Here is a 19,846-nt window from a genome sequence, read left to right on the forward strand (position 1 = left end):
CTTCATATGCTTTTCTTCCTAATTCTGTAGTCTAAATGTTATTTAATACAATGTTGTGTTCTTAATTCATCTGCTCTTCTCTAACTACTGCTTAGCCTGGAGCCCATTTGTCATGAAAACTAAACAGGCACACTGGAACCTTCTAGGCCATGATCATCAAATGTAATGATTCTATTTATCCTAGTGATTCTCTTACAATAGTACAGTTTTAGGGTAAAATCTTCATGTGTTTTGGAAGAATTGAATTTTCCTGTGTTGCTAGGATTAAAACTATTTTTTCCTCTCAGGATTCATAATATAAAATTTCTGATAAATTATGATTTCATGATTCTTTTAAAATATCTCTACTCCTTAATCCCAGAAGAGAAATATTAAATTCTCTTTGGCTTAATTTCATCTAAGCATTCAACTCCTTTGAATACAGAGCTAGAGCTGGGAACACCTCCTTTACCCACCCCTGGAAGAACTGGGGTAGGTTGGTGAGAGAGAACCTGTATGGTCCCTTCCAGCTGTGATATTTTATGACTGAGGTACTCTGCATACATTAATTATCCGTATAACTGAGACATATCAGTTTAGGTGGCAAATTTTTAGCAATTTCAGATGGAAGTCTGTCTCTTATTTGCATGTGCCCTAATATTCTCTTACTGTTATATGCCTTCGATAAAGAAGATTATTTTCATACATTCTTCAACCAAGGCATTATGAACACAATTTAACCTTTTCTTGATGAATTCAGGTCATTATTATGAGAAGCAATTCTTGTATTGTACTGTAATATAATGATGTAATATTCTTGAAGTTTTTTGAAACTTGTGGGAATTATTGACCTAATCCTATATAGCCCCAAAACAATATTCTCTTTGAGTTCTTATACCTGCGTTCTTTTAGTATTTCTTAATTTACTTATTGTCAAGATGTTACCTATCTTTTCTTGCTGTTTTATGTCTGTCTCTAACACTCTTCTAACGTACTACTTTTATTTATTTATTTATTTATTTTTGTGAGGAGATCAGCCCTGTGCCAACATCTGCCAATCTTCCTCCGCTTTTTACGGGACTCTGCCACAGCATGGCTTGCCAAGCGGTGCGTCAGTGCGTGCCCGGGATCTGAACCCAGAGCTCGCGCACTTAACCGCTTGCGCCACCGGGCCGGCCACTAATGTACTACTTTTAATCCAGATTTTTAGAACTAGTTTCTTAGAATTTTGTGTAAAACAAGAACCTCTCGGGTAAATGTTGGTAAATGAATTTTAGCTTAAAGCATAACTGTTTATAACTGTTTTTGGCTGCTGAGAGCCCAAACTTACTTCAGAAGTTATTATTTTCAAAATCTGGTGATTTAAGCAAGTAAAGAGTATTTTTACTTTTGAATTGCGTCACTTTGCTTTAAAGAATCCTAACAAGTAATTTGGAGAGTAACAATTAAATGCCTCTTTTTACTTTTTGGTAGTTAGTTTTAAAGATTACATACTGTCTATTAGAGGCTTTATGTGTAATGATGTTATAATATGTGAAGTCATGGCCAGCTTATGAAAGAGAAATTGAAACTAGTAGGTCGGTGAAGGGGAAATAAGATCGATGGTCGCTTAATAGATGGTCTTCTAAAGGTTGTGACAAATTTGTTTTGCTTTTCTGTTTTAATTCACTCATGATTAACATAGATCTCCCAACTAATTGGGAAAAATTCTGAAGATTAAATAGTTCTTACTGACAGTAACCCTTTTAATGTGATAGCTGCCTTGAGCTTTCTAGAGGGAATCTTCACTTTTCCTTTTCCAGAGAATACATCCGAGATTTGTAACACCAGAAGGAAAGGTACAGGATGAGGCATATTAGGAACAATCCATTTATTTTATTTTTTTAATTAATTTTTTTGTTGAGGTAAGATTTGTTTATAATATTATATAAATTTCAGGTATACATCATTATATTGCAACTTATGTATAGATTACATTGTGCTCACCACCAAAAGTCTAATTGCCATCCTTCACAGTACACATGTGTCCTTTTACCCCCTTCATCCTCCTCCCACTCCTACCCTCTCCCCTTCTCTCTGGTAACCACCAATCTATTCTCTGTATCTATGTGTGTGTTTGTTGTTGTTGTTTTATCTTGCACATGTGAGTGAAATCATATGGTATTTGGCTTTCTCTAACTTATTTTGTTTAGGTCCAAGGAACAATCCATTTAAATAGCTGAAATTAATAAAAATCACTAAGTGAAGTTGTAATAAATTGGAAGTATAAGTGTTTTCACATTGTTTGGAGTTGATAACAAATAGTGCTAGTGGAACGTGTTGTTTCTATTCCTTTATGGAAAATACTGACTTTTCATTTTCTGAGGAAATTTATTACCTTTTTGAGTATATTGGTTTCCTATTGCTGCTGTAACATTTTACTGCAAACTTAGGGGTGTAAAACAACACAAATTTATGCTGTTACAATTCTGGAGGCCAGAAGTCTGAACTGCATCTTACAGGGCTAAAATCAAGATGTCAACAGGGCTGGTTCCTTTTGGAGACTCCAGGGGAGAATTTGTTCCTTTGCCTCTTCCAGCTTTTGGCGGCTGCCGACATTCCTTGACTTGTCGCCGCATCCCTCCAATCTCTGCTTCCATAGTCACATTGCCTCCTGTTTCTGTAGTTTAATCTTCCTCTGCCCACCTCTTATAAGGACGCTTGTGGTTACATTTAGGGCCCACCCAGATAATCCAGGATAATCTCCCCATCTCAGGATCTTTAATTTAATCGTATTTGCGAAGTCCCTTTTTCCGTGTAAGGTAACATGCACATGTTCTAGGGATTAGGACCTGGATATCGTTGGGGGGCATTGTTCAGTCCACCATAGCGGGTGTGGATACTCACTGTGCATCTACTTCCAGATACAGTTTTCTTCCCCCCGCCCCACACACACACACTCTGTCCCTCTCCCCTCGCTCAAACTTTTCTTCCTTAAATTTCTTAAGCTGACTAGGTATCATATCTGCACGTCAGCTTCTAGCTTGTTTATCTTATGTATGAAAATTAGTCTGTAGCTTGAGGCAGATTGAACTTCAATTCATAAGCAATATACTGTCTTTAAGGGAATTAAAATCAGACTGAGGTGATGGAGTCCTGGAGAGGGAGTGGTGGTCCTAGATTTTAGTTTCAACTCTGCCATTAACCATGTAATTTATAACAAGTTCCTTAATCTCCCTGAGTCTTTTTTTCATAAGAAAAATGTTTCTTTTAGCTTTAAATTATTTTAAATTCTTTTCTCTTTCCATATTAATGTTGAAGACTTCAGTGCTTAGTGGCTATTTTAAAATTATAATTGTCTTTTAAATTTAAATTACGTTTATTTCACTATTTTCTAGAATTCTTTAATCGCTTTTTTTTTCTTCCAACCATTTTATATTATTTCCCTAGATGTCTAACTTGACGTTTAAAGTATTGTGTGGTTTTTATTAACAGGAGGATCCACTTTTTGTGGCATTGCATCCCTGTGTCTGATGGGTAAACTAGAAGAAGTTTTTTCAGAAAAAGAATTGAACAGGATAAAGAGGTGGTGTATAATGAGGCAACAAAATGGTTACCATGGAAGACCTAATAAGCCTGTAGACACCTGTTATTCTTTTTGGGTGGGAGCAACTCTAAAGGTAAGAGAAATAATGAAAATGACAAACCTATATTCTGTGTTAATGTAAGCTGTGCTTAAAGAGTTTGGTCTTTGTAATGTTCATTAAATATTGTTAGATTTAGGCTACTAAGTTTTTCCTGTTGCTCTCCCAAAGCTAGTCTCTGGTTTTTCCATAGACTTCAGTTATCTACTTGAAAATTCCCATTCTTATAAAACTCAAGTGGCCCAGAAGCTAGGTAAGGAAGTAGGTATAAGGTCACAAAAAACTTGTTACTGAAACTGACCAGTAGTCCATCTAGAGCGGGGGTCTGTCTGAACATACCAGTAAAGGTTTTATGGGAAGATATTAATCTTAAAAGATAAACCATGAGCCATTTCTTTAAAAACCATTTGAAATTTTTTTTTAATTTATTTGTGGAAACCTTCTGAAATGTGTTAATTGATATGTTAATACATTTTTCCCCATCTCTACTACCTTTTGATATACCTAATTCCATGAGGTTTTTAGTCACTAAATACCCACAAGTTTTCTCTTAAAATTGCCTTTTCAGGGCCAGCCCGGTGGCATAGAGGTTAAGTACGCAGGTTCTGATCCTGGGCGCAGACCGACACACTGCTTGTCAAGCCATGCTGTGGCAGCATCCTATATAAAGTAGAGGAGGATGGACATGGATGTTAGCCAAGGGCCAATCTTCCTCAGCAAAAAGAGGAGGATTGGCGATAGATGTTAGCTCTGGGCTAGTCTTCTTCACCAAAAAAAAAAAAAAATGCCTTTTCACCTTTAAACAATGTCACTTAGTTCTGATATTCTGAAATCTAGCAAAAGTCTAATGTTCATCCTTTACATAATATCCTAAATTTTTCTCTTAAACAAAATTCCTACCTATGGTTGAAATAAATTCAGAAAACAGAATGATTTTCAATGAAGGCAAGAGCCTTTCCCTTTCCTCACTTCTAGTGCTATTCCTCAGATGTACCATTTTAATTTTTTTAATTGGGGAAAACTTCAAACATATTTAAAAGTAGACTATATATAATGAACCCCTATATGTCCATCAACCAATCTCAACAGTTTCATCCCAAAGCCAGCCTTCCTTCATCCATACTCCTATCCACTTCCCTCTCTCTCACTGTATTATTTTAAAGCAAATCTCAGATACCATTTTTTGTATTATCTGGAAATTCTTCGATATAATTGCTAAATGAAAGTAACTTTTAAAAAACCACAACTGTAGTATCGTTATCAGATCTAAAAAATCAGCCATAATTCCATATTATTATTAAATATCTTGTCAGTGATAATGTATATTACTTGTTGCATCACATCAAGAGACACATAATTGCTGGTTGTTTCTCCTTTTGATCAAAGGGCTCCAGAATTGTCAAACCTGATTTCTCTGTTATAAGGGAGCCCATCAGCTTTTTTTCCTCTTTACTTTTTTTTATGGTGGAAAAATATATATAATGTAATATTTGTCAGCTTAACTATTTGTAGGTGTACAATTCAGTAGTGTTAATTACAATCACAATGATGTGTAACCATTACCACTATCTATACCCAAAACTTCTTCATCATCTTCAACATAAACTCTGTAATCATTAAAGACTAACTCCCCATTCTCCCCTCCCTTCAGCCCCTGGTAACCTTTATTCTACTTTCTCTGTGAATTTGCCTGTTCTATGTACGTCATGTAAGTGGAATTATATAATATGTGTCGTCCTGTGTCTGGCATATTTCACTTAGCATAGTGTGCTCAAGGTGATCCATATTGTAACATATATCAAAATTTCATTCCTTTTTATGGCTGAGTAGTATTCCATTGTTTGTATACATAGTATATGTATGTGTATTCTATTGTTGTATGTATACCACATTTTGTTTATCCATTCATCTGTTGGTGGACACTTTAGTTGTTTCCACCTGTTGGCTATTGTGAATAAGGTGGCTATGACATTGGTGTACAAATATCTGTTCATGTCTCTACTTTCGTTTCTTCTGGATATTTATTTACCTAGGAGTGGAATTGCTGGATCATATGGTAGCTCTATTTTTAACTTTTTGAGGAACCACCAAACTGTTTTCCACAGTGTCTGCACCATTTTACATTCCCCCTAGCAGTGTATGAGGGTTCCAATTTCTCTACATCCTCACCAACACTTGTTTTTTCTGTTTTTTTAGTAATAGCCATTCTGTTGGATGTGAAGTGGTATCTTGTTGTGGTTTTGATTTTCATTTCCCTAATGATTAGTGATATCGAGCATCTTTTCATGTGCTTATTGGCCATCTGTATATCTTTGGAGAAATGTCTATTCAAGTCCTTTGCCCGTTTTTTAATCAGGTTATTTGGTTTTTTTCTTGTTGAGTTGTACAAGTTCTTCATATGTTCTGGATATTAATCCCTTATCAGGAAAAAGGTTTGCAAATATTTTCTCCAATTTCGTGTTTGCCTTTTCACTCTGTTGATAATATCCTTTGATGCACAAAAGTTTTTAATTTTGATGAAGTCCAATTCACCTGTTTTTTCTTTTGTTGTACCAAGTGCAGTGTCATGAAGATTTTCCCCAGTGTTTTCTTCCAACATTTTTATAGTTTTAGCTCTTGAGTTAGGTCTCTTTGATCCATTTTGAGTAAATTTTGTATATGATATAAAGTAAGAGTCCAACTTCATTCTTTTGCATGTGGATATCAAGTTTTCCCAGTACCATTTGTTGAAAAGACTGTCCTTTCCCCATTAAATGGTCGTGGCACCCTTGTTGAAAATTGGCTGACCATATATGTGAGCGTTTATTTCTGGGCTTTCAGTTCTATTCTGTTGGTCCATGTGTCTGTCCCTATGCCAGTACCATACTATTGTAATTACTGTAGCTTTATAGTAAGTTTCAAAGTCAGGAAGTATGAGTCTTCCAACTTTATTCTTTTTCAAGATTGTTTTGGTTATTTGGGGCCCCTTGCACTTTCATATGAATTTTAGGATTGGTTTTCCAATTTCTTACAAAAAATGGTGTTGAAATTTTGATAGAGATTGCGTTGAATCTGTAGATCACTTTGGTTAGTAGTGACAACAATGTTTTCTTCCTATCCATGAGTGTGGCATGTCTTTCCATTTCTTTAGAGCTTTAATTTCTTTCAGCAGTGTTTTGTAACTTTTAGCATACAAGTCTTTCACTTCCTTGGTTAGATTTATTCGCATTTAATTCTTTTAGATGCTATTGTAAACAGAATTTCTTTCTTAAGTTCCTTTTGGATTGTTTGCTGTTAGTGTATAAAAACCTTGTCACCTTTTTGCGGAATGGTTTTAGCAGCCATTGAGGATCATTGCTTAGATCCATTATGTCATTGGGGGTTGCAAAATGGTGATAATCTATCATTCCTTCTAAATTTACTAACTAGGATTCTTTATTACTTTACCCTGAGGTATAGTTGGTACAGTGAAAGGCAGGTAAATAATTCTTTCTCTTAATTTTAATAATGTTCATTCAGTACAGTGAGTTGGTTCCCTAGCATCACCTAAAGTTTTCCAATAAAATAATTGTGTTTTACAGGCTTTTTTTCCTTTGAGTATCATTGTGAACTCATAGATTTTGAAATTTTATATGTTTTAATCCATTACATCATTTTTAAAACTCAAATTGTCCCATCATTAGCCAATAGGAGCCCGTTCAGTTTGGCTCTTGAGTCTTTTTGATATGATCTTGGTAGTCTTTGACAACTTTGTAAAGGCAACCACTTTTAAACATTTTTTGCAATTTTAATTCTCGTGGATAACTTTAAATAATATGCTGATTTCTTGACTTATCACCTTTAGACAGTATCTTTGATTTTCAGCTATGAAAAATGAAGATTTAACCTTACTTTTTTCTAGCAAATTGTTACTGGTTTTATATATTTTTTTTAGTTCTGAACCCTTTCTCCTCTTATACCTTCTAGTTCTGTCAGTTTACCTTCACTTTTATAATGTCAAGTTAGGTAACATTCAAATTTTATTCAGTAACAATAATAAAATATTTTTTGTTTTATGCTTTGCCTTGTAGGTTGATTCTAAAATTTGAAAACCAGTAGTCAGCACTTATTATGATCATGTAAATATTGTTTATTGCTGAACTAAATACAGTGTTAAGATCATAGTTTCTGTTTATGTAATGACCCATATGCCCCCTGATGGAAAATGTTTCTAGCATCAGGATTCTAAAGAGTCTCTTTCCTTGTATCCTATTAATTAAATCAAAATAAATGAATGTTTGTTTCTTATTTGTGCCATAACTTTATTGGTTTTGTTTTTCTTTTTGAGAAATAATGCTTTTTCATTAATCACTATTATCTTCCATGGCTCTCTGATTCATTAACATACTTTCAACTGCTTTGTGTCTTACAGAAATTTCTTGAACTCTATTGTCCACTGCTCACCCCCCACCCCCGTTCTCTTCACAGTTTGATTTATCCTTAATTTTTTCTGTTCAGTGGGCTCTTGAGAGAGAAGACAGATACATGTCCTGAATCTTTAAGCTACCTAATTTTTATGCTAAAATCATATTTGTCTTACCTTCCATCTTTCCTAATTAAAGAGCTATAATTTTTTATTATTCTCAAACAAAACTGTCTCTAACATCTTGTTGATAACTTTGTTGCTCTTTTTTGAAATATTTTTAGTTCCAGTTACTGCCGGTTTCTAACTAATAGCTCAAAAGCATCATAAGTGTGATATAATATATATAAGAAGATAAGAAGATAAAATTTCACTTTTTTTGCTTGTTTTTTAAATTTCACTTTTTTAAATGACTAAGTTGAATAGATTGCAGAAGTTGTGTTTTGAACCTAGCTAAATGTGACACAAAAAGGTTAGTTGGGCATGGTTCAAAAGAAGGAAATAGTGAGTGGTGGGTCAAGAAAAGGAGAGTAGATTTGATAAGATGATAAAAAAGATAATAATTTTAAGTGCTCAAGTCCGCAGAGGCTTTCTCTGAGAGCCTTGATAGAAAAAAGCATATTTAAATGATTCATATCTGAAAATTGAGCCAAATGTCAGTATGAAAGTTTGTGTCAGTAAATTTATATTTGTCATGTCATTTCAGCTTCTGAAAATTTTCCAATACACTAACTTTGAGAAAAATAGAAATTACATCTTATCAACTCAAGATCGCCTCGTAGGGGGATTTGCCAAGTGGCCAGATAGTCATCCAGGTAATTTATTTTTTGTATGAATCCAGAACAACTTTTTTTGTGTTATTTCTTGAGTAGATCTTCAAGCATCTTTGTCAGAAAGGGCATATGATAGAAAATTTAGCTTACATTAAATAATATATTTTTAAAAGGATAAATTATTTAAGTTTAGGGTAGATTTAGGGTGTTGGGGGTATAAAGGAGGGGTTTAATTATCAGGATGTATTTGTATAGTTTGCATTTTTTCCAAAATATTTCACTTAGCAGTGTGTTATTTCATTTGAGGCAATAAGGCAGCTGGTCTGAATGGGCCCATTTCAAAATAAGAGAATCATTTGTTCCATCCAAAATCTTTAGGATTATTAGCTATCACTTGAGCTGTGTAGAATAAATTACTCTTAATCCAAAAGGAACCAGTTCTTATTCTTTTCAGAAGTCATTAAATCAAAAATCTCAAATCCTGAATATAGGTGTCCCTCACTGTCCATACTCTTGTTCCGGCAGATTCAGGTTATTTTTTTAGCTGAATACTTTGCTATCTGAGCTCTCACCATTCACCATGTAAAACTCAGGAACAAAATAGATTCAGACAATGTGATGTTCCATGCTTTCCAAACTTAGGAATGGCATAGATGTGAAGAGCGAAGGATTCTTGTGTTTCATAAGTACTTTTAAATGGGTTCTTTAGAAATAATGAAAAATATTTATTAATAATGACATTTCTTCAAAATATGTGGATAATTCTGCTGTTTCCCAAAGCTGGACAGACCTCATTCTAAGTTACATGCTCTGATATAAAACTGCCTGCTCAGTAACTACATGGATGTCGTCTACAGGCCCCTCAGACCTAGCCTGCCAGCTGAACTCCCAATCTCCATGCTCCACCCTGCCCCAGAGTGTTAGTGGCACAAGGCCCAAGTGCAGGCCTAGGATTCTGCAAAAGTCTTATCGTTGGTCTTCCTGCCTCTAGTCTAGTCCGCCTTGTATTGACACTTTCTGTGTGTGTGTGTGCATGTGTGTGTGTGTGCTCGCGCGCACACGTACATATGTACGTACATGTGTTTAAATGAGAGGAGAGGGGCCAAAGCTTTTTTCAGACTCTAAAAGGGAGCTCTGATGCAAAACAGGTTGAGAAGCTCTAATCTAAACTCTTCTATTAAATCTATCAATTATTCAAAAACTTTCTCAGCACTCAGAGTCAGTTCTTTGGCATAGCACGCAAGACCTTCCAAGATTTGGCTCCTCTCTCACCTCTAGCATCGTTCTCCATGCTACCTACCCGTCCCCCTTGTGTTTTTTACCTGTAGCAAATGAATCTGTTTACAGCCTCCCCAAAAATCAATTTACGAGTTTGTTAAAAATAATTCAGAACACTGACATTTTTGATAAGCAAGTTGACAAAGTATTAGCTATTAATATATGAAACTAGATTAAAGGAATGATTGTTTTCGCAGCATTGTAATAGAATCATGGTTTTTATCATTAGTCTAGAACCTCTTCAACTCATCTTCTATCATAGAACTGCTTGGTCGAAATAGGTACTTGAATCAAAATATAAATAAGGGGCTCACGAAATTGTATTTTTGTATCTGAATGAGCAGGAGTATTTCCTCACATCCATACTTACCTGTATTTTCATGTAAAATATGCTTCTTTAGAAAAACTGTACAGTGCTTTTAATTTCTAAAGCAAAATAATATTTTTAAATTTTGGTATTTGTAACACAGCTATAAATATATTAGAAAAGTGCCTCAAGAAAACAGAATTATTTTGGTCTTGATGCCTTTGTTTTCAATCAGTGCATGGTACTGTTTTAACAAATAATATACTATTTTAACAAATAATCGGAATAGGGAAATAATCTCTTTATTGTATAAACGTACTTGAAATGCATTTGGAGTATTTACAGTAGCTTTTTTAAAGGAAAATTCTTGAAGCTTTTTTGTGGAGAGATCAGTTGTTAACTTTAACATTTGTGTAAATACTTGGATGTAATAGTTTTTACAGATATGTTACAATGTCTTCAGAGCCTCTGCACTACAGAGTATAAAAAGTCTTTGTGATAAATTGAGTTTATGTGGAAAGACCTATTCGCAAGGGATGCCTTTATGAAAATCATTTTAACGAGATTTTTAAAATTAGTTTATTCTTGGTTCTAAAATCTAGTAGCAGATTTGACGCTAAGGGATTTTATATACATTTATAAAAGAAATTATGGAAAGAATGAAGTTTTATTACAAAGAATATATATTTCGACATCTAAAGTGCTTGAAAACGTCACCACCCACAAAGAGTTTTTTTTTAAAAAAAGCTATTTAAGGTTTGAAATAATTAACTTCTGATTCATGGGCTTTAACAAAAATCCTTTTGAGAAAAAAATGTTTTATTTTTAAATTATCTGAAAAGTGTAAGATCCTATTTTATGCTATTCTGGATGTATTTTATTTCTCTTTCTGTTACATTTTTTCCTAGAAAAGTTTCCTCATTTCTAGACAGTAAAATGTAATACTGCTTTGTGCCCTTTGTAATTTTAGAATAACTGCAAGGAAAATATAATAGTATAGGGAAAATCAAATTTATTTTTGTGTTCTGAAAATTAGAGGAGAATGACCCAGAAGAAACCTAAGCATTCTCTGAAAAAACATAAAGGGGGATTAACGTAGGCCTCCATTAGTGAAAAAACTTTTTCACAAATAACATTGAGTAAGCACAACTATTTGTCATTCCTGTTGGAAAGTTAAATGATACTTATGTAAGTGAAACTTTTTCTTTAATTCTTTTGACAAAGTTTGGTAACATATTTTGAACTTTCATAGCTCTTGAGGTCATAAATAATGGCCTATTCAAAAATAGAAAAATAAAAATAATTGACTGCTACAAAATCCGCTTTTTTTTTTTTGTGGTGTTCCCATAACTGCAGGGCTCTGAGCTCTTCAGAAGCCCATATAAGGCTGACAGGCAACAGCCATGTGATTTCAGTGGCCACTTTAATGGAAGTGGGTTGCTGCCTCCTGAAAGATGGGAAACTGTAGTGAGACCAGTGTAGAAGAATTGTTATGGTATGAACACTCACATAACCAAATAGAATGTGAGTTTGTTTTTATTGTTAGGTCAGATATTTTTAGAATGGCTGACATTACCCTAAATAGGAAAATTAAATATGGGACAGCATTCCAGAATGGATTATTTTGCTTAAGCTTCTTTCATTTAACAGTATGTGTATGGTTTAGGAACTGTTAGAGGTGAAACTTGCGGGGGGTAGTATTGCTACTTAGATTCAGAAATTTGTTTAAGGAAAAATTTTCCTTTTATGATACAGAGTTAAAGCCACTTGTTTCCATATTCTGTAGTAATAAAAGGGGAACACTCACTACAGTGAAAAGTCTTACATATTACTGCTACTCTTCCTTTTTCTCCTTTAATCACAGAGGATGTTGGGAATGTCACGGCTTCAGCTAGGAACTTTTGTTTTTCTTTGTTAGTGATATTTTCTTGAATAAAATATCATCTGATTTTGATGATCTGGTTTTTAAAAAATTGGTGTTTGAGACTTTAAGAAAACAAATACTTCAAAAACCATAGTATTTTTCTAAATTTATTTTTAATGTAGTGATGGGCTGATAGATATGTAGCTAAGATATTTTGTAGCATGTACAAAAAGTATGCCTGTTGTAATAAAAATGCCTCATTTTCAGATGCTTTGCATGCATACTTTGGGATCTGTGGCCTGTCACTAATGGAGGAAAGTGGAATTTGTAAAGTTCATCCTGCCCTGAACGTAAGCACTCGGACTTCCGAACGCCTTCGAGATCTCCATCAGAGCTGGAAAAGCAAGGACTCTAAACAATGCTCAGAGAATGCACACATCTCCACGTGACTTGACTTTAGATTGGGAGGGTGGGGGGATTTGTAGCATAACTGTAGCTCAAGGTTAAAAGCCATGTATAACCAAGCGTGCTCTTTTTTTAAGAGGTAGATTCCTACAATCAAATCTTGTGCTGATGTCACTTTGGGATATGGTCTTGAGCCAGTAACCTTTGTACTGGGTTTCAAGAAAATCTTTGTTGAAGTTTGAACCACAGTGGACTCTCTTGTGGTTCTTAAATGTTTATACTGTATTTCTAAGAAGTTCTTTGAGGCAAATTAACTGTATGTAGGTTATCTTTTTGAACAACTCTTCAGTAGACTGTATCATATTATAAAAGGGACAAAAATCTTCAAAATAAGTTTACAGTTCACATAGCATTGATAATCTTCAGGTGAACACTTAGTGATCGATCATTTAAAAAGCTTGATTGCTGATGGTAGAAATTTGCTTTAAGGAATTAAGTATCTGGGATTATTCTTTGAAAACAGATGATCCCATAGTCTTTAAAAAGAAGAATGACTTATTTTGTCTTATTCTTCAGTGTGCCAATTAAACTTGTGTGGCTTATATAAATGAAATTAACTTCATAGCAAGAATGAATAGGCCTGACTAATACGATAATTTTCTAAAGAGAAATTGTTTGAACAAGACTATTATGTAACTGAGGGAAAAGTAATTTAACTGTATGTGATTTTGAATGGGAAAGTTTTGTGCTGTGCAGGTCATTTATTTAGATATTGCTGGTGGATAGCAATTATGTTTGATTTTCATCTCAAATTATTAGTTGCTTTTCTTTTTCTTTCTGGGGAAAAAATAGTTTTATCTAGAAGGAGAGACATTTAGTGGTTTTGTTTATTTTTCTGAGATATGTGATATTATAAATTATACTTGTACTTTTATAACTGAATTATTTTTAGCCATTTGGATTCTTTTTAGTTTCTTGCCCCCAGTGTATTAGCTGGTCTAATTTCAAACTGATGCTTTTCTAATTTTTTCAAATTAAATAAGTAAAAATTTAAGTAAAAAAAAAGAACCACTCAAGTAAATTTAATGGTATAGCTGCGTACATGGTTGTTTATATATTTATATTTTTAGGTAAGTGGGAGGGAAATGTACCATTTAGGGGTTAAGGACTGGGGTTTTGCTTTTGTTCTTTTTGTTTTGTTTTCTTCATTCTATGAACTAGCTAATTGTAAAGGAGTTAGTTTAAAAATTCATCTTTATTAGTAATCAATTTATCAATAAATCATATCCATCACTGTTGCTCAATGACATTCAAAGATGTGAGACTAGTACTGAAATGGGAGAAGGAAATCTCTTCACTAAAGGAGCTGAGTTTAAGTTAAAGTCTTGGTGATAATAAATGTTGAATTATTCTACAAGTATCAGTATAAAAACTAAATTACTAGTATCACTGTTTAAGTATGGGGATATCTAAATTTTTATTTTAATTTCTTTCCTAAATTGGAGAAAAAAGACCCTTAAATAATGATCCTTCCCAAGGGAAACCTAGTATATATATTTAGAGAAATGATTCATTTATTATTGGCATGCCTAGTTTTAAACCTCAGTTTGGCAAAGTAAACTTTTTTTTTTAATTCAGAAATAAAATCAGTTTTCTGATGGTGGGGAAAAAATAACCTTAACAACAGATGTTATCCTTCCATGAGTTATTCTAGTTGCTTCTATTTAAATCTTGGCAAATTAAGGCATCCATATCTCAAACTAAGTCATCTCTTAGACATTGGGAATTAAAATAGCATAGATGTAATGGCTTTAGAACTATGTAAAAAGCCCAGATTGTTTTTCCTGAATCACCATTAGTGGTTGGAAGGTAAGAAAGTAATAGTAACATAAATGAAAGAGAATTCCAAGGTAAAAGTATTTCAAAAAACTGTTAAGAAATATTTTCTAATTACTTGTATAATTTAATAGCATAAGATTCTAAATTATGATATGATTCTAATTGATATACTTGTGAGAGGCCTTGTGAAACTTTATGGACCAGTGAATGTTCACATTCCACAGCAGCATATTGACCAAAAAATACCTGGCCAGTGTGAATTGTGGAGAAACTTTCTTTTTCTGAATAGTTATTTACAAGAAAAGTATTTATTAATAAAATAAATTATAAGCCATATTTCACATATATACTTTGTTCTTTAGCAGTGATAATATAATGAGAAGGAAAATATGAAGTTTAAAATCTCAAATAACTCTATTCCCTATGCTTTACCCCCACCCCCAGTATGGTATTTTTTAGAAGATAGTAGGAGAAGCTTTGTTTTGAGCGTCTGCATGAAAACAAGGTTAATCAGGTCACACAACATAATTCAACCTATTTATCATCTACAGTGTTTTTAGATTTGACCTATAATATGTATATGTTTTTATTAGATCTTTAAATAGTTATTTATAAGTATTTAACTTCAAATAGAAGTTTTGCTGACAGTGGTACATAGTTTGAAAACTTTTGGACCTGATAATATTTGAGAGTCAATTTAGTAAGAAGGTGCTCTGGAGTCAAATAACTTGGGTTTAAATCCCAGATCTGCCAGTTCAGCTGTATGATCTTGGACCCTAACTTCCTCATTGATAAAATGAGGGGGGTGGAATCTAATTCATGAGGTTGTTTGAGAATTAAATGAGATAATGCATATAAAGCACTTAGCATAGTACCTGAAACACAGTAAATTCCTAATTATAATGTCTGTCATAACCATCATAAAATTATTGTTATTAAAACCTCTTTTCTGTAATAGAGATCTCACCGAGTTTAAACTTGGGGAAGATAATGGCAGCAGTGTAGTTTCTGGATCTCCCCGTGAGAATACAGCGTAGCTAGGATAGCCACAGACCCTATTCTACAAAACTAGATGACAGGTGTCCCCATGAACCTCAAAATACAAATAAGTAAGGACAAACCACTGACCAACATAGTTTCAGCATCCGTGTGGGAGTAAGTGAGAGGCAAGCAGCTGGTGTCTGACAGCCTTGAGAAGAGGAGAACTAGAACATTGCCCACATTTCTCACTGCATTGGGCCAATCTGAGAGCAGAAGCTGAAACTGGGAGGGGTTCTACAGGCTCCCATTTGCAGGTGAGTGTTATAGCAGTATAATAAGGTCTGATGATTGTGCTAGAACAGTCTGGGCCCTGTCTTGTATACGTCTTAAAGCTAATGATGTCTCACTGCCTAGCATTGAGGAGAAACTGCTAGAATTAGAATCCAAATTGGACAGGGCAGGTACAATAGGACAAAGAGAAGAGAAAGTCCAGGTAAATGTTGGAAAGGAAGGCCAATATACATACATTATATATAGACATATGTAACTTTTAAATCACTTTGTGAAAATGAAAAAGGAGAGCAAAGAAAAGTCATTGTAGAGCACCCCTCCCTCCTAAAAGTACAGGAAAACTCATTTCACCAAAAAAAGCAACTGAGAAGGATTTCAGTCAAATCCCATTCAAAGTTATTATAAGAAATAAAAGAATAAGCGGACCAACATCCCCACAATGAAAGCACACCAGAAAGACATGACCACAAGACTGATGAAAACCTAATACTTAAAAAAAAAGTTGTAACAGAAAATTTATAGAATTTAGAGCCACGTCAATAAAAATGGGAAAAGCTGAAAATTAAATGACCAAGTCTTAAAAACTGTAGGAAAAAGCAAACCAAAAGAAAGCAAAGAGGAGAAGAAATTAGTAAAAAGGTGGGGAGGGGGAGAAAAAGATAGACACACAGCCAGCTAACCTATTCAAGAAAAAAAGGGAGTAATCAAAAGTTTAAATGATAAGAGAGAAATCACAAAACAGGAAAATTTTCAAGATTATGAGACTACTTTAAATTTTTAATAAATTAGAAAAATAACTTTTTTTAGAAAAATGCAAATTGCCAAAATTTACCCTAGTTGATACAGAAATTCAAAACAAACCAATTACCATAGAAGAAACAAGTAAAGGACTCCTTACAAAAAAAGCGTCAGGCCCAGATTGTGTCAAGGGGATTTCTACCAAACCTTTAAGATTAAATAATCCTGATGTTTAAACAATTCCAGAGGCTAGAAAAAGCATCTCGAACCGTGAAGTGCCAAAAAAAAGAAAGCCTTCCAAAATTCATTTTTTAAAGTGAATATAATAGCATTGTTTCCAAAACCTGACAAACATTGTACCAAAAAGAAAATTCTCATGAATATCAATGCAAAAATTTTAACAATATATTACATACAATCCAACAGCACTTTCAAAAAGTAATACATCATGACTAAGTTTAGTTTAAGTTATAGGAAAGCACACATAATTCAGTACTAGACAATCCATTAATAGTCATGTAAAGAGTTAGGGAGAAAAATCATGATTACCTCCATCTTTGCAGAAAAAGCATTTGATGGAATTGAGCACTCATTCACGTTAAATATACTCAATAAGTAGACATTGATGAATAATTCATTGACATTGTACCTCTGCCCAAAAGCCAGCATCTTAACGTCAAAACAAAAGAGGGTTTCCAACTAAAGTCAGGAACAAGGCCCACTATCTCCTCTACTATTTAACATTGTGTTGGGGGTTTTAGCCAATGGAAGTTTGACAAAAGAAAACAAAGATATGTGAGTTGGAAAGGAAGAGGTAAAACTATTTGCAGATATGATTTTATATCTGGAAAACCCAAAGAAATTTGTTCAAAAACTGTAAGAGAACTTAGTAAAGTAGTAATTATATACAGTTAGGATATACGTATCAGTAGCCTTCACCAGCCACGAAAGAGTTCATACTCTGATTCCATTTAGATGAAGTTCAAAATAGGTAAAACTTATCTATGGTGTCAGAAATCAGCATCCTCTTGCAGTCACTACTTCCCTCCCCAGAGGTAAGCACTATCGTGACTTAAATCCGCATCAATTAGTATGGTCTCTTTTTGAGCTTTATGTAAGTGGAATCATAATATATACATTATTTTTTAACTGGCTTCTTTAGCTCAACAAGGACTGGAAGAGTACAAGGTGGCTTCTATGGTGCTGGTAATGTTCTGTTTCATGATCTAGGTGCTGGTTACATAGGTGTATTCACTTTATGAATATTTATCAAGCTGTGTACACTTATGATTTGTGCACTTTTCTGTATGTATAATTATAGTTCAATAAAAATGTTTAGTAAAAAGAATAAAAGACTATATATATACAAACCTCAGCTAGTTAGAAGATATACTTGAAGAGAAGATCCCTTTTATGATTGCAAAAAAGAAAACAAAGAAACAAATAGTTGCATAGTATTGCATTGCATAAACATATCATAATCAGTGTCTTATTTTTCACAATTAACAAAAATATTGCTGTAAGATCCTTGAAAATGTATCATTGCCTACTTAGTGATTCTTTAAGCTAAATTTATAGATGTGGAATTGCTGGGACAAAGAGTGTGCACATTTTAAATTCTAATTCCCTTTGCCACGTTGCTTTCTAAGAAGGTTGTACTGGTGCACACACACTACCTTGACACTGAGATTTTAAAGGTGATCAGAAAATAGTCTTCTGATAATAAAATACTGTCTATTTGTAACTCAGAATTGTGGCATTGGAAAAGACCTTAGTGGCTTAGTTCCTCACCCTCATTTTACAATTATAAATCTGAGGCCCAAAGATGAAGTAACTCATTCAAGACCTAATATGTATGTATGTATATGTATATGAAATTAGTGGCAATGCTGCGAGTAGAATGCATGTTTTCTGTCTCCAGGACAGGCATCTTCTTTTCATGCCATAATATTTCTTTAATTGAGGTGTTCATCCCTTGCCCTTTTAATATTTTTCCAGATGTTTAGTTCTAATAACTTTTCATTAAAGCTCTTGTTAAAGCTTTAGCTAAATTAAGTGTTGCCGTTAAAAGCGTATGTGGGATTTCCTGAATTGATTGATAGTGCACTACAGTTATGTGAGATGTCACCATTGGAGAAGCTGGGGCACGGGTACCTGGGGCCTCTCCATCATTCGTTTGCAACTTCATGTGGATCTATAAATTTTTCAAAATTAAAAGTTTTTTAAAAGGGTATGTGGGACCGTGAAAGGCATGTAAAATTCATTGTAGAAACTATGAACTTAGGCCCAAAGCCAGTTTCCCTTTCATTTAATCCTAAATAGGCAAGTTGGGGAGTTTGATCAAGCTTTATGAAATCTCTTACGGAGTGAAGGAAAATAATCATTAAAATAATCAATTTGATAAAATGTACATAAGTAGCTTGCTAGAATGTTAATGGATTTTCATCTTTCCATTTGAATTTCAGCATTTGAGTATCACACTAGAATGTCCACAAATAATATTCTGCTGCAGAATTTTTTTTTTTTTTTTTGCTGTAGAACATACTGTGTAAAACATACAGTGGTTAAATTATAGAAATATGCATATAGGAATAATTGTTCAGGCAATACCTTTTACTTTTATGCCTCTTAATACTTATTTTAATACTTCTCATACTAAGTTTATTTCCAACTCACAAATGTTGCTGTAAACATCATATATAAATTCTTTGGAGTTCCTAGAAGGAAATTTCTGGATTAATTTGTGGATGTATACTTTTAAAAATACTAGTAATAACTCTTTAATTGCCATTCAAATACAGTGTAGCCATTCATAAACTCACCAACAGAGTATTAGAGTACCTGTTTCCTCATGTTCTCTGCAACTCTGTATGTTATCAATCTTAAAATTTTTCCATTCTGCATGGGAAAAAAATGGTATTCCCTTGTTGATAAATAACCCGTGTGGAAAACAAGTCTAAGTTTGTGGGGTGTGGGGGGTGTCATTCTTTATATGTGCTGTGTGAATGAATGCTAGTTGTTCTATGTCTGTGAGAGTGACATCAGAATAATGTCTTTCCATTAACGTAGGACTTAATAGCAATAGGTTTCAAAGTGTGGGCTGCAGACAGGAGCATTGGCATCTCATGGGAACTCAGAAATGCAAATTCTCTGGCCACCTACTGAATCAGAAATTCTGGGAGTGGGACCAGCTATTTGTGTTTTAACAAGCCCTCCAAGTGGCTCTAATGCATGCTCAAGTTTGAGAACCAATCACGGCTTTAGAAAAAGCAGCTTGGGCAGGAGATGCAAGTGAGAGCCCCGTAATTTGCAAATTTAAATTTTACAAAGGGGTTTTGGTTAACAGTATGCTCAGTATGATTCAACAATGTGATCTTTACTCCCACC

The 19,846-nt window shown here is 33.9% G+C and overlaps 1 protein-coding gene across 1 annotated transcript in view; it reads left to right on the plus strand.

Annotated features, from left to right (window-relative positions):
- The window catches only part of PGGT1B (protein geranylgeranyltransferase type I subunit beta), a 54,224-nt gene extending 40,316 nt beyond the window's left edge, over positions 1–13,908 (plus strand). Inside the window, exons 7-9 of the mRNA XM_004420299.3 lie at positions 3,454–3,638; positions 8,690–8,798; positions 12,473–13,908. Coding sequence (XP_004420356.1) covers positions 3,454–3,638; positions 8,690–8,798; positions 12,473–12,654 — 476 coding nt within the window. The 3' untranslated portion in view covers positions 12,655–13,908. The remainder of the gene's footprint in view (positions 1–3,453; positions 3,639–8,689; positions 8,799–12,472) is intronic.
- Positions 13,909–19,846: the final 5,938 nt, after the last annotated feature.

Source organism: Ceratotherium simum, chromosome 4 (genome assembly GCF_057802395.1).
Source record: "Ceratotherium simum simum isolate JZ-2026a chromosome 4, ASM5780239v1, whole genome shotgun sequence".
NCBI lineage: Eukaryota > Metazoa > Chordata > Mammalia > Perissodactyla > Rhinocerotidae > Ceratotherium > Ceratotherium simum.